At 41.5% G+C, this 16262-nt stretch overlaps 1 protein-coding gene across 1 annotated transcript in view; it reads left to right on the top strand.

Annotated features, from left to right (window-relative positions):
- Positions 1-16262, top strand: part of ST14 (suppression of tumorigenicity 14) — a 68648-nt gene that overhangs the window by 29478 nt on the left and 22908 nt on the right. The window contains exons 2-6 of the mRNA XM_027877669.1: positions 12990-13149; positions 13828-13955; positions 14229-14299; positions 15490-15647; positions 15969-16004. Coding sequence (XP_027733470.1) covers positions 12990-13149; positions 13828-13955; positions 14229-14299; positions 15490-15647; positions 15969-16004 — 553 coding nt within the window. The remainder of the gene's footprint in view (positions 1-12989; positions 13150-13827; positions 13956-14228; positions 14300-15489; positions 15648-15968; positions 16005-16262) is intronic.

Below are 16262 nucleotides of genomic sequence, written 5' to 3'. Positions count from 1 at the left end.
TACTGGATGTATCATTCAGCTCCTATGTAGAGATAGATAGGTGGTGCAGTAGATAGAGCACTGGGCCTGGAGTCAGGAAGACTTTAGTTCAGATATGGCCTCAGACACTTACTAGATTTTTTCCCATTTTGAAGGTTTTTCTTTTTATTCCATCTGCATTGATTTTGTTTATGCAAACACTTTAAAATTTTATGTAATTGAAATGGTCTGTTTTGTCTTTTATGATCATCTCTAGCCCTTATTTGGTTCAGAACACTTGACCCAGTCATAGTTATGAAAGGTACCTCGTTCTGTTCTCCTAATTTTTTTTAATTAAGTGACCTTTTTTTTTTATTCAGGTTGTATAGTCATTGCTATATTCTGGCTTGATTAAACATTGATCCACTGTTTTTAATTTCTGATTCTCGCTTATTTAGTCTGTTCTACTGAACTGCTTTCCTATTTTTTAACCAAAGTAGAAAATAGTACTGATCAGTTTTTATGATTACTGATTTATGATATACTTTTGAGGTCTGGTAATGCTATGCTTTCTTCATTCCTATTTTCTTCCTGTTTATTTCCCTTGTGATTTTAGACCTATTGTTCCTCAAAATAAATTTTGTTATTATTTTGTTTAATTCTATAAAGTATCACATTAGTAGCTTGGTGTAGTACTAAATCTGAACATTAATTTAGGTAATATTACCATCTATATTTAATTGGCATAGACCAACCATGGGGATTGAATATGCCTCTAATTATTTGCCTTCCTTGATTTCTGTGAAGAGTGTTTTGTGTAATAATTGTACATCAACAATCATTTGTTACTAAGCATTTATTATTAAGCACTTTCCATTTGTCAGGCACTATACCAAGCACTGGGGATACAAATACAAACAAAAAGAAAGCTACCCCCCAAAGAGCTTACATTCTAATGGGGGAAGATAGCACATAAAAGGGAGCTATAAAGCAGGGAGGGAGGGGAGAGAGGTACTGTGAAGACATGGTGACCAAGTCTGGATGGTGAAGATAGATGGTCTGGGCCTCTCCTCAAAATGGAGGTTCCAAGAGGAACTCAGTAATGGGAGAAGGAGACTACAGAGTTGGAGAGAGCAGATAGCTAAAACATGGTGGCAAAATATGGAGAATAAAGGATGGCTTGTATAACCCTCTGTCAAAGTGGAAGTTTCTCTATGTCCTGTATGTGTCTTGGTTGGTCAATGCCCAGATATTTTAGGCAATTTGTAGTTATTTTGTAGTTTCTCCCATCCCCAATTTATGGCTGCCAAAATTTTTTTTAAAAAGCACAGATATAACCATGTCATTCTCTGTTGCCTCCAGGATTAAATATAAGATCCTCTGCTTGGCTTTTAAAACCTTTAACTACCACAATCTATCTTTCCAAACTGGTCTTTCTGTTCCTTACACATGATACTTCATCTCCTATGTAAAGATAGCTAGGTAGTGCAGTGGATAGAGCACTGGGCCTGGAGTCAGGAAGACTTTAGTTCACATATGGCCTCAGACACTTACTAGCTGTGTGACCTTGGGCAAATCATTTAACTTCTGTTTGCCTCAGTTTCCTCAACTGTAAAATGGGGATAATGGTAACATCTACCTCAAAGGGTTGTAAAGACTGAATGAAATGATATTTGTAAAACACTTAGTGTAGTACATGGCACATAGTAGGCATTATATAAATGCTAGTTATTATTAATATTATTATTATCCTCCTGTTTCTGTGCCTCTGCACTGGTTGTCCGCCATGTTTAGAATTCACTTCCATCTTATATTGACCTCTTAGAATCTTTTCCTTTAACATTTTGATCAACTGTCTCCTACATAAAACCTGTCATGATTTTCCCTAGCAGCTAGAACCATTCCCCCAAAAAATGACTTTATATTTCTAATCTATTTTGTATATGTTTAAGGTCCTAGAAGAGGGGTTGCTTTATTTCCTTCTTCGTATCCCCAGCCTCTAACGCTGTACCTGGTGCACAGGTGATAACAAATCTTGTTTGATTAATTCATTAACTATCACTCCACATCTCAGTTATTTCTCAGACTATCACCCTATGCACTGGTTACACTCTCCTCTCTTCCTTAACTCTTTGATGAATCTGTTCAGCTTTATGCTTTCCACTTGAATCCATTTTGCCCCTATCTCATTGACAGTCATGCCTTGCCAAATCCCATCCTTGGATGTTGTCCCCATCCACTGCCTTCATTCTTATTCACGTGTTGAACAAAGCTGGAGAAAACAATGAAACCAGGCAGACTAGGTCCACAACTAATTTATGTTGCATAATCTCAACTGGGCCCCTACTGAAGTAAACCAATCATTTTAAATTTCCTTAATCAATTCACAAACTTACCACATCAGCTATTCAATGTTTCCTAATGCCTTCTATGATACCCTTTATTTTACTTCTCAGTCAAGGACCTTGCCTCATGCTTCACTGAAAAAAAAATGAAGCCATTCACCAAGAGCTCCTTCTTTTCCCATCATAACACTCAGATGTTTTCCCTCCCTATCTCTTGCTTCGCTCATGTCTCACACAAAGAAATGGCCCTTCTTGTCAAGGCAAACCCCTCGACATGGACCACTGATCACATTTCATCTCATCTTCTCCAGCAGATCGCTCATTTTCCCTCTCTCTCTCTCTTTCTCTTTTTCTCTCTCTCTCTCCCCCAATAATCTTCCTTGCGTCCTATAAATACACCCAAGTCCCCTTTGTCCTTAAAAAACCCTCACTTGAGGGGCAGCTAGGTGGCGCAATGGATAGAGCACCGACCTTGAAGTCAGGAGGACCTGAGTTCAAATCCAGCCTCAGACCAAACACTTGACACGTACTAGCTGTGTGACCTTGGGCAAGTCACTTAACCCCGATTGCCAAAAAAACCAACCCTCACTTGATCCTATCATTTCCACTAGCTATCATCCTAAATCTCTCTTCCCTTTCGTGGCTAAATTCCTTAAGAAAACTATCTGCAATTGGTGCCTCCACTTCTTCCCTCATTCAATTCTAAACCCTCTGCAGTCTGACTTCCACTCATCACTCAACTGAAACTGCTTTCTCTAAAGTTATCAGTGATTTCTTACTTGCCAAATCTTATGGCCTCTTCTCATTGCTCATCCTTCTTGACTTCTGTGCAGCCTTTGACACAGTTAGTCGCCCTCTTCTTCTGGATACTCTGTCCTTTCTTTATTTTTGTGACATTGCTCGTATCTTGTTCTCCTATCTGTCAGACCTTTCCTTGGTGTCCTTTCTGGATCTTCATCTAGATTGTGTCCATTGATGGTGGGTGTCTCCCAAAGCTCCATCCTGGGCCCCCTTTTCTTTTTCCTGTATCCTATTGTGGCTTGCTCTTCTTATCAGCTCCTATGTATTTAGTTCTCATTTTTATGTGGATTATTATAAAATCTGTTTATCTAGTCCTAACCTCATTCTTTATTTTTTATTTATTTTTAGTTTTCAACATTCACTTCACAAGATTTTGAGTTCCAAATTTTCTCCCCATCTTAACCCCCCTCCCCCGCCCCCAGATGGCATGCATTCTGAATACCCCTTCCCCTAACCTGCCTTCCCTTCTATCTCACCCCTCCCTTCTCTTATCTCCTTCCTCTTCTGTTTTCCTATAGGGCAGGATAGATTTCTATACCCCATTTCCTGTAGTTCTTCTAACCTTAGTCTTGATCTCTGGTTTACATCACCACCTGCCTGTTGGACATCTTGAACTGATTGTGCTGTAGATATCTGAAACTTAAAACACTCAAAGCAGAAGTCGTTATCTTCTTAAAGGGAAAGGGGCAGGGAGGAACAAGTATTTATTAAGCACCTACGGTGCTAGGGCTGTCCTAAGTGCTTCACAAATACCTCATTTGATCCATGTCACCTCCCCCACCTCAATAAACACCGGTGGCTTCCTGTTACTTCTAGGATCAAATATAAACTTAGTCCTTTCCTACCTTTCCAGTCTCCTTATACTTTACTTCCTTTCAGGTACTCCATAATCCAGCAAAACTGTCCTTGCTGTTACTTGAACACTATCTCCTGACTCTGTTACTTAACACTGGCTATCTACCATGCTTGGTAGACACTATTTCTCACTATTTCTGCCTTCCGTGATTCCCTTCAAAACTCAGCACAAATCATTCAAACCATTTTATGTTTGATAAAAAACTGAGGCTGAGAGAGATAAAAAGAACACTGGATTAGTAGTGAGGAGTCTCGGGTTGGATTTCTGGCTCTGTCCCTAGCTGTGTGATCTTGAGCAAAGCACTTACTGGTGTAAGTGGGTAGGTAAGAGGGGAGATGCAGGTGGGCAAAGAGGTCACGATGTTGTCATCATTAACCAAATTCTTGGAAGGTGGGCAGAACAGCAATAGATAGCTGGAGGAAATGACCAGAACGTTATGAATCTGTCAGTCTAATCAACAAGTATTTTTAAATGACTATTCTAGGACTGGAAATAAAAGTGCAAAGAACGAAATGACCCCTACTTAAACCATAGAACTGTAAAATCATAAATATTTATGAAGCACCTATTGTGTGTCAGGAACGGTGTTAAGCACTGGGGATATAAAACAGGGTAAAAGACAATCCTGCCGTTAAGGAGATTACATTCTAATCAGGGAAACAAGTCCATACAAAAATATATACAGAATAAATATAAAGTTAATAAATACATACATACAGTAAAATGCAGCTCAAGCACCATCTTCACCAACTTTATGAAGCCTTTTCTGATTCTCTTCCACCTGACAGGGGCCTCTCTCCCAAATGATCTTGTTGTGTGTGTACACACATATATGTGTATGTATACATATGTATTTAATGCCTTTGTATGCTGTGTATATTCGTATATACTTGTCACTCCCTGAATGACAATGACAGTTTACATAGGATGTAAGCTCATTGTGATTGTTTCATTCTTTATATTTATATCCCCAACTCCTAGACACTAAAGTACTAGTTGATTGATTGATTGACTAATTGATTGCTCTACATTGTTGTTGTTGTTGTTCAGTCCTGCTTGTGACCCCATTTGGGGTTTTCTTGGCAAAGATACTGGAGTGCTTTGCTTTTTCCTCCTCCAGCTCATTTTATAGGTGAGGAAACTGAGGCAAAGAAGGTTGAGTGACTTGCTCAGGGTCACATAGCTAGTAAGTGTCCAAGGTTGGATTTGAACTCAGGAAGAGGAGTCTTCCTGACTCCAGGCCTGGCACTCTATCCACTGCACCACCTAGCTGCCTCTAGTTGCTCTGCGTTCCTCTTCCCTTTTCTGATCTTTCTGATCATTTCCTTCAACTTTAGTTGTTTGTTTCTCATCAAATTTGGAAGTTGGATAGGAATGGCAATGTACTGACTTCTCTGCTTCTCTGCTTCTATTTTACTGGTGGAGAATCTCAGCCAACCTTGTAAGGGTCCTCTTAGAGACTCACTAGGCCCCCAGTTTTCTTTCTGGCCTTTATTTTTGTATCTCTATGGCAGGTGAGTCCTCCCTGTGTATGCATGTGTGGGCATGTGCACATGACTGCAGTATCTTTCCTCTTAGCTTTTGGAAGTGGGTGGAGTTGTTCTCTATGTGCTATTGAGCAGAACTGGGTGAGAACTACCCAACCTACCCCTTCCTCCAGGGGGCTGTGAAGAGATTGATTGAATGATATGCTAGAAAGAGCTGAGTCTGCTTTCCTATTAATAAAATGAGGAGGTAGAATCTGTAAAGGGCCCTCCAGTTCTTTTAGTATAAAATTTAAAAGCAGCCTATGATGTAAAGGGAGAAATTCAGTTATTAATTAAACAGATCTTTACAGTTCAGTGCAGATGCAGAATTCAGGGTCATCCACCTTGAGTTCTCCAGCTTAGGCTTCAGAGCAGAGAAGCAGTATCCCAAACCTGAGGAATTTGCAGAGTTCTGCTATGGTGAGGATTCCTGAAACACAGCTTTGCCTCCTAGCATCCCATCCTTTCTTTTTGAGCCTTTTGGGAGAATATCTTTTCCCCCCCTCCTGTTATGTGCCGTACTGCAAAGAACACCTGATGAAGACCTGGGTTTTAATACTATCCATACAGTTCTGCTTTCTGAGCAAGGTAAATTACTGGGGAATTTACTGAGCAAATTACTCTCTGAGCCTTTTTTTTCCCATCTGTAAAAATGATGATAATGCTCTTCAAATTGACAAACATTTGTTAAGGGCTTGCCTGTGCAAGGCATTGGGGGACTACAGAAACCAAAACCAGTTAGTCTTCTAGAAGCTTCTAGAATCCTGCCAAACACACAGGATTGTGGTGAATATCAAATGAGATATAATGGATGGAAAAGTGCTCTATACATATTAAGTCTTTGTAGCAGCGGCAGTAGTAGTAATTATTGTTGTAGTGGCAATATTATTTCCACTGTCCTATTCCCCTATCCAGATTATACTGTCCTATTGGGTAGCTGGGTATTTGTCTAGTGTTCAATGAAATGACATTATTTTTGCATCTTTCCATGGATCTAATGGTATTGCAATATCCAGTGCCACTAGAAATTTGATCCAATGTCTTGGATCCCCGTCCTGGGGATTTACCTGGACTGCTTTGGTGTAGCTGTCCAGACAACCTGGAGAGGCATGCCAGGTCTGGACACAAGGTGCACAGCCGTGGTTATGCTTCAAACTAAGGGCATGTAAAGTCTTCAGAGGTTTCTTGAGGTAGGGGAGGCTGGAAAGAGCCTGTTCTATAGGGCACAGGACCATAGATTTAGAGCTGGAAGGGACTGTCAAGCTCACCAAATCCTCTCTTTGATAGAGGAAGAAACTGAGGCCCTAAGTAAGGTGACTTGCCCATGATCATAAGTGACAGAACCAGAATTCAAACACAGGTCTTCTGACTCCCAGATAATATATCATAGCACCATTCTTACAGGGTTGTCATGGGGATCAAATGAGATAATATTATAATGTGCTTAGCACAGTGCCTGGCATATCGTAAGCACTTAATAAATGCTTCCTCCCCGTCTCCCCAATCCATAATTCTTTCCATTGACTTTCCTTGTACCACACATGATGCTTCCTGACCTTGGCTTTATGCGTCAGTCTGCATCTACCCTTGCCTCCCAACTCTGTTTGATTTTGCCTTTGCCAAGGGTCCAGGGTAGGTGCCCACAGTCAATGTCTTTTACATCTTCACATTTTACTGCATCTCACCATTCAACTCAACATGTGAACCTGTGGGCATGGATGCCTCGATACAGAGTTCTGTGCTTTACTTCTCAAGCTGAATTCTTTTGGGACAATGGGAATTAAAACCAACACAGTTTGTTCCTAAATAGGATAATCAGAACAGCCAGTTTGTTGCCATAAAGCCTTTTTCCTCTTAGCTTGTTAAATGTTGGCTGGGGTCCACCTCTCTCTACATGGTTCACCTATGATGTAAATATGTGCCCCATTCCAGCTGGAGCTGAGAACTTCTGAGAGTGAGAAAATTTGTTTCTAAGGATGATACACTCTGTTCTTTTTCTTCTCAGCAGGTGAGGGCACAGGTCTCTGAAAGAGCTTTGAGATCCTCAGAGACAGTTATTCAATAACTTAAGGGACAAATCTGCCCTCCACTTTTCTGTGCCCCTTGCCCACATCCTTGTTTCTTTGCCCAAACTAGTCTTCAAATTCATTTTAATAAATATTTATGCATCAGGCATTGTGCTAGGTGCTGGCACAAATACAAAAATGAAACCACTTCTCACCTTAAAGAGCTTACATTCTTCTGGAGTAGGAGAGGGGCCCCTATGAGGATCTGATACACTATATGCACAGATAAGTAGCTATAGTGTTATTTGAAGTAATTTTGAAATGATGTTAATACATAGAGGAATCAGGAAAAGCCCAGAACAAATGTCACCTAAGCTGTGCTTTGATGGAAGTTGCGGATTCGGAGCTCAAAAAAAGGTACTACACTGGGAATTGGCAAAGGCAGGATATGGAATTTCTTGTATGAAACTTAGCAAATAGGCGGTTTTGATTGTAAAGGAGGACGTATAAATGGGAGCAATATGAAATTAAATTGCAGACGTAGATGGGAGCCAGATTGTGGAAGTTCTAAAATAGAGATAGCAGGAATGCATTGGAGAGTTTTGAGTTAGGGACTGACATGGTCAGATCTTTGTTTAGAGAACACCAATTTGTCCCTCCCCCAGTAGATAGTATTTTATTTTTTTCTAATTACATGTAATTCTAATTATGTAGTAATTTCTAATTACATGGCAATTTTTAACATTCATTTTTATATAAAATTTTGAGTTCCACATTTTTCCCTCCCCTCCCCCTTCTCTAAGATGGTAGGCAATTTGATATAGGTTATATATGTGTAGTCATGTAAAACATATTCATATTAGTGATGTTGTGAAAGAAGAAACAGAATAAAAGGAAAAAACCATGAAAAAAAATAAAGAAAGTGAAAATAGTATGCTTTGATCTGCATTCACACTCCATCAGTTCTTTCTCTGGATGTGAATAGCATTTTCCATCACGAGTCTTTTGGACTTGCCTTGGGTCATTGTATTGATGAGAAAAGAACTAAGTCTATCATAGTTGGTCGTCACACAAGGTTGCTGCCTGAGAGAACACCAATTTGGAACCTGCATGGAGGATGGATTGGAGAGGATAGAGATGGAATCAAGAAGATTAATCAGGAAACTATTGTAGTCAGTCAGTAAGCCAACAGTCACTTATTAAGCACCTACTATGTGCCATGGCACTGAACTAAGTTCAGGGATACAAAAAAGGGGCAAAACAATGGTTGATGACTTCAGGGAACTTCTAATGAGGGAGACAAGATGCAAATAATTATGTATATACAAATATGTACAGTGTTATCTGTTTGGTAATCTATAATAAATAAAAGGAGGTAATCTCAGAGGATGACAGAAGAGGATGGAGAATGACATCAGAGGAAGGTATAGAGAATGGGAAAGGAATCCTTCAGAAGGTGGCTTTTAAGCTGAGTCTTAAAGGAAGCCAAAAGGTAGAAGTGGGGGAGAATATTCCAGGCATAGAAGACAGCCAGTGAAAAGACTTGGTCGTTGAGAAGTGTTGTTGTGTGCAAGGAACAGTAAGAAGGCCAGTATTACGGAACCTGGAAGGGAATCAAGTATAAGGAGATTAGAAAGGTAGGAAGGAGGGACCAGGTCATGGAGGCGACAGCAAGCCAATGGAGTTTACTGAGTAGAGAGGGGTAACATGGTCAGAATCTTCACTTTGGCAGCTGAGTAGAGTGAGGGAGAAACTTGAGGCAGGGAAATCAATCATATGGCTATTCCAGTAGTCCAGATGAGGATGAGGGCTGTGTAAGTGGAGAGAAAGGGGCATGTACTACAGATGTTAGGAAGGTAGAAATAACAGAACTTGTCAACAGATGGGGTGTGTGGGGTGAGTTTGAATGAGGAGTTGAGGATGATGTCATGTTGTGAGCCTAGCTGACTGGGAGGATGGCAATACCCTTGACAGTAATAGGGAAGGTTGAGGGGAAAGGGGAGCTCTGTTTTGGACATGCTGAGTTTGAGATATCTACTGGACATTGAGTTCTAGATGTCCAGAAGGCAGATAGTGATGTGAGAGTTCAGGAGAGTATGAAGTGAGGTAGAGCCTGAGTGCAGAGAAGCTGATAGATGTCAGAGATGTGGTAGAACTAGAGTCAATAAGAATTAGCAACTGATAGGGTAGTCGGGAGGGAGGAAAAGTCAAGGATGACTTCAAGAGTGGGAACCTGGGTGACAGAAGGGATAGGGGTAGCCTCGGCAGAAATTGGGAAGTTTAGAGAGGGTTTGGAGGAAAATATAATGAGTTCTACTTTGGACATGTTGAGTTTGAGATGCTTACAGTGCATCCAGGTGAAGATGTCTAACATCATCATCAACATCATCATCATCATCATCATCATCATCATCATCATCATCATCATCTTCTCCTGCTGCTTCTCCTTCTCTTCCTCCTCCTCTTCCTCCTCCTTCTCCTTCATCTTCTCCTTCTTCTTCTTCTTCTTCTTCATCTTCATCTTCGTCTTCATCTTCTCTCACTCCTGAACACTTTTGCATCCAGGCTTCCAGCTGAAATCGCTCTTTCCAAAGTTACCAGTGATTTCTCAATTGCCATATCTGATAATCTTTTCTCAGGCCTAATTCTTTTCAACCCATCAGTTGCATAAATTATTGATCTCCTTCTTCCAGGAATCCCTTCTCTCTCTGGGTTTTTATGACTGTTCTCTTTCCTTGTCCTCCTCCCATCCATCACTCTCTTCTGCTGGCTCATCATCCTCATCACGCCCCTCCCTAACTGTGGGGGTTTGCCAGAGTTCTGCCGTAGGCCCTCTTCTTCCTTTATACTCTTTCTTGGTAACCTCTTTGCATCCCGTGGATGCTTCTATCCAGTCATCTGCACATCATCTCTCTGCAGATGACTCCCAGATCTGTATTTACTTCCCTAGTCTTTCCTTTGAGTTTCAATCACAAATCGCTAATTGACTATACATTTCACACTGGATGTCCCAGAGACATTTTAAAATCAACATGTTTGCAGGGAAACTTTCACCCTAAACCATTCTCTTTCCCAAAATACCCTACTGACAGCTAGGTGATGCAGTGGATAGAACACTGGGTCTGGAATCAGGAAAAGATCGAAGTTAAAATCTGGCCTCAGATGCTTATTAGCTGAGCAAGTCAATTAATCCTTTTTGCCTCAATTTCCTCATCTGTAAAATGAGCTGGAGAAGAAAATAGCAAATCTCTCCAGCATCTTTGCCAAGAAAAACTCAAAAGAGGTCATGGAGTCAGACATGACTGAAAAACAACTAAACATTATTGTTATTATTATTATTATTATTATTTCTGTCTAAGACACTACAATCCTTCTATTCTCTCAAGTTCATAATCTTGGCATTATCCTAGACTCCTTACTTTCCCTCACCCTGCATATGCAATCAGTTGCCAAATCTTGGCCGTTTAGACCTTCACATCTCTCAGATATTGATTCCTTTCCACTCAGACAGGTTCTACCTTGGTTCAGGACCTCATCACCTCGAGCCTAGAATATTGCAGCAGCCTCCTAATTGGTCTCTCTGTGTCATCTGTTGCCATTCAAGTCTATCCTATACCCTGCTGCCAAAGTAATTTTCTTTAAGCACAGATCTGATTGTCTGCCTCCTACACTTATCCAACTCCAGTGGTTTTCTGTTTAGCCTTTAAGGCCCTTAATAGCCTGGCTGCAGCCTATCTTTCCATCCTCATTGGCTGCACTTTGTGAACCAGGCAAACTAGGTTTCCTTTCTGTTCATCACACGTGACATTCCTATCTCTGTGCCTTTGCAAAGGTCTATTCCCCATGACTAGCATTTCATTCTTATCCTATGCCTCACAGAATACCTCTTTTCCTTTTTTTTTTTTTGTGTGAGGCAGTTGGGGTTAAGTGACTTGCCCAGGGTCACACAGCTAGTAAGTGTTATGTGTCTGAGGCTGGATTTGAACTGAGGTCCTCCTGACTCCAGGATTGGTGCTCTATACACTGCGCCACCTAGCTGCCCCTCTCTCTTCCTTTAAGATGCAGTGAAGCACCATTTTCTGACCCCCTCCATTCCCACCAACCTCTAATGCCTTCTCTCCCTAACTCATATTTAACTACTTTGTATACATTTTTTTAGTTTCATATTTTTACTATAAATATTTTTCTATGTACTTGTCTCTCCCGTTAGAATGTAAGTCCCTTGTGAGTAGGGATTGTTTCATTCTTTGTACTTATATCTCCAACACCTAGCACTGTGCCTGGCACAGAAGTGCTAAATAAATACTTGATTGAAAGTGAGGGATGAGATTTCGGAAGAGAGATCAGGGTTGGTTATGGCTGTTTGGGAGTAATCTGTTTAGAGATGGCAATTGAATCCGTGAGACATGATGAGAGCACTGAGAGAGCAGAGATAGATAGAAAATAGAGACTCGGAACAGAGTCCAGGGGACACTCAGGGCATGGGACATGAATGATGATCCTACAAAGGAGCCTCAGAAGGCAGGAGGAGAACCAAGAGTGACTAATGTCCCCAAGACCAAGGGAGGAAAAATTAGGGGATTGGTCAGCCATGTCAAAGGGGCCAGAAGGGTCATGGCTGATGAAGACTGAGGGGGAAAGTTGCTTTAGCAGTTAAGAGATTGTTGCTGATCTTTGAAAGAGCAATTTCTATTGGTATTCAGTAGCGTCTTAATTGTCACATTGAGTGGCCTTTTCTCAACCTTCATCCTTCTTGACCTCTCTGCAGCTTTGGACACTTCTAATCACCCTCTTCTCCTTGACACTTTCTCCTCTCTAGGTTTTTGTAAGCTGATTTTTGCTGCTTTACTTCCTACTTGTCTGAACTGCTCTTTATTCCCGTTGCTAGGCCCAGGTCATGCCCACTAACTATGTGTGTGCCCCGAGGCTCTGTCCTTGGCCTGACTGTAAAGTCCTTGAAAGAAAGGGCTGTCTTTTGCCTTTCTTTGTATTCTCAATAATTAGCACAGTGCCTGGAGCATATTGTCGTTTTCAGTTGTGTCTAACTCTTCATGACCCCATTTGGGTTTGTTTGTTTGTTTGTTTGTTTGTTTGTTTGTTTGTTTGTTTGTTTGTTTGTTTGTTTTTTGGCAAAGATACTGAAGTGGTTTGCCATTTCCTTCTCCAGCTCATTTTACATGAGGAAACTAAGGCAAACAGGGTTAAGTGACTTGCCCAGGGTCACACAGCTCGTAAGTGTCTGAGGCTGGATTTGAAGTCAGGTTCTCCTGACTCCAGGGCAGGTGCTCTTTCCATTGTGCCACTTAACTGCCTTAGAGTCAAATGATCTGAATTCAGGTCCTGGCACTGTCACTTATTTCTTGGCTAATCCACTTTACTCCTCTGGGTCTCAGTTTTTTTTTTTTTATTTATTAATTTGAGTGGGTTGATTTAGATGACCTTGAAGCTCTTCCAGGTTTAAACGAATGATTCTATTGTTCTCTCTCCTCCATTCTAGAATATAAATGGCTTTGAGGAAGGAGTGGAATTCTTGCCAGCTAACAATTCAAGGAAAGTGGAAAAACGTGGACCGAAGCGCTGGATTGTGCTGCTGGCATTGGTGATCTTCTTCATCCTGTTGTCCCTTATGGTTGGAATCTTGGTGTGGCATTTTAATTGTGAGTACAGGAAAAGGTGCCATTAATATACTAATAGTTAGAGGCAGTGGTCAGTGGGTGGGGGCAGTGGAAAGCCTGAGTGGTGGTCTGATGGAAAAATAATGGTTGGGGATGGGCAGTTTATAATTACTTGTAGTCTAAGCCAGTGATCTCAAACTTGAATAGACATGGAGGCCACTAACTTAGACATAAGGATCCCTGTGGGCCACATATTGACTTAGAAAACCACACATTAATATTATATGTTTAATTGTATTTTTATTTATTTTATTAAATATTTCCCAATTACATTTTAATCTGATTTGGGCTTCCCTTGGAGTCACATGTTTGACACCTCTGTCTAGGTGAGCAGACCAGACTAGGTGTCCTCTTCTTGGATTCCTCTAGACTTTGGAGTCTAAGCTAGGAGACCCCAGAGAGTTGGTGTAATAGGATAAGGGATGGGGGGAGAGACGTAGGTTCATTGCTTTGCCCCATCTCCTGGCATTGCTGACGTGGGGCAAATGTCCTTGGACCTAACGTTTTAGAGCTCAAACTGGAAAGGACTTCAGAGTCCATCTAGCTCGGCCACCTTATGTGATGGTGGGACATTGATGGAGGGAGAGTCTAAAATAGTGGACTGGTGGAAGGCAAAGCCCCAATCTTCTCACTTGTTTTACTTTCCTTGGTTTCTTGTAGCTCAGAATGCACGGATGCAGAAAATCTTCAATGGTTACCTGAGGATTACAAATGAGAACTTTATAGATGCCTATGAGAATTCCAACTCCACAGAATTTGCAAACCTGGCCAGCAAGGTTAAGGAAGCGGTAAGCTACCTCTTCCAGGATGAAACTCTCCAGGCGAGGAGGCATAGCTGCCTTGCCTCTCTATGTCTTTCCATTCCCATTAATGACACTGGGGTTGAGTATTGGTCTGTCAAGAGCACTGTCAAGAGTGGGAAGGTGTCTGAAAATAGACATAGGGTTCCTGGGTAGGGTGGGTATGAAATGCAGGGAATGTCCAAGCCAGTCAGTGGGGTCTGCTGTGACCTTTCTCTCTTCTTCTTCCATTTTCTTTGTCCACCTTGTGCTCCTTGGCAGCTAAAGGTTTTATACAATGGGATACCAGCCCTTGGGCCCTTCTACAAGGAATCTGGAGTAACAGCCTTCAGGTAAGGTCCCGGGGGTAGAGGGTAGGTGGGAGATGGGGCAAGAGGATCAAAAAAGAAAAAGCAAAGCGTCTTTAATTGGGAGTGACCTGTCCCTTCTGCAAATGGACTGGGGTGGTAGGAGTCATTCAGAATTTCCATTTAGGTGACCTGAGGAATATTGGCAGTGTGGGTTATATGAGCCATAGGGGAGCCCTTACCATTATTCTCATTTGGAGATACAAGTGGGTCATTCTAAACCTGAATTAGCCCTTGGTTGGGTTCTGGTATGGCAAATGAGCCAATACCAGATGGCTAGAGCCCTAGAGGAACAAGGAAATAATCTTCTACATGGGGACGGAAGGTATAGTGGAAAGAGTCCCAGACTTGGATTCCGAAGAGCTGAGTTCAAATTTGATCTCTGACCTTTTCCAGCCATGTCATTGTGGGCAAAGTCACTTCCCCTTTATGAGAGTCTGTTGTGAAGATTGTGGAAAAGAAAGCACTTTGTAAACTTTAAAGCTCTGCATAAATGCAAGTGGCTGTTATTACTTAATAAAGTCTAATTAGAGAGAAGCTGGAATATCAACAGTAATAATAAGAATTGACATTTACTGAGCCTCATAAGGTTTGCAAAGTGCTTTAATTGTCTTAATTGATCTTCCCAACAATCCCATGAAGTACTATTATTATCCCCGATTTACTGAGAAAGGTTAAGTAACATGCCCATGGTCATCTACCGAGTAAATGTTTGAGGCACAATTCAAACCCAGGTCTTCCTGAGTCCACGTCTGAGGCTCTGTCCACTGCCACACTTTCTTGGGGACATAGACACCTTTCTTGTCTAGAGAGCTGGGGAGAAAAGACTGGAGGTTCTAAATCAGGGTATGAACTGAGGGTGTATTTATGATCTAGTTTGGGTGGTTCTAGAGCCCATCTATGTGAGTCAGGACCCTTCCGCTACTCTCTGCAGACACAGACCTTAATTCTAGTGATTGTTCTCCATTGATTACTCCCAATTTATCCTGTATACATCTTGTTTGTACATAGTTGTTCACATGTTGTCTCCTCCATTAGACTGAGCTCCTTGAGAGCAGGGACTATCTTTTGTGTTTCTTTGTATCCCCAATGCTTAACCCAGTGCCTAGCACACAGTGGGTGCTTAACTGACTGATTGACAAACCTAATTCTTTCACATCCTTCTCTCTTTTCAGTGAGGGCAGTGTAATTGCCTACTACTGGTCAGAATTCAGTGTCCCCCAATATATGGTAGAGGAAGTTGAGCGAGCCATATCAAAAGAATATGTCCTGTCGCTACCCCCCAGGTCCCGGTCCTTGCAGTCCTTCAACGTGGCTTCAATTGTGGCTTTCCGTGAGTTCTGGGCTTAGAGGTGAATGGATGAACCAGAGTGAATAGGAACAAAGAATAGAGAAGGAAGGACTAGAAGGAGGGATGGGGAAAAGACAAGGGCTGAGTCAAACCCTGGCAGGTTCAGATCTGTCCTTCAAGGGTCAATCTATAGAATCCCTTTTTTTTTTTTTTTAATAGAATAGGCAGATCCAGCAGTCTTGCATTGGGGATCTGAGTTCTTGGCTTATTGACAGAGTTCCTCCCTTTAGGGTAATAAGGAAGCAGGAGAGAAGGAAATACACAGACCCCATAAATAGTCTACTCTTTCTCTTCCTTTCTTAGCCACTGACGCCAGAACAGCACAGACAACACGAGACAGTAAGTAATATTGCCTGGAATGCTCTCCCTCTTCCTCCCTGCCTCCTGGCTTGACTAGCACCTTCAGGTCTCAGCTAAAATCTCACCTTCTACAGGAAGTCTTTCCTCAATTCTCCTTAATGCTAGTGCCTTCCCTGTGTTGATTATCTCCAATTTATTCTGTATTTAGCTTGTTTGTACATAGTTGTTTTCTTGCTGTCTCCTTTGTTAGAGTGTGAGCCCCTTGAGGGCAGGCATTGATTTTGTCTTTCTTTGTAT

The sequence above is a fragment of the Vombatus ursinus genome, unplaced genomic scaffold, assembly GCF_900497805.2.
Source record: "Vombatus ursinus unplaced genomic scaffold, bare-nosed wombat genome assembly UNPS02014813.1, whole genome shotgun sequence".
In the NCBI taxonomy this organism is placed as follows: Eukaryota; Metazoa; Chordata; class Mammalia; order Diprotodontia; family Vombatidae; genus Vombatus; species Vombatus ursinus.
Note: the sequence above shows the minus strand (reverse complement) of the source record. Positions and strands in the feature narration are given on the sequence as shown.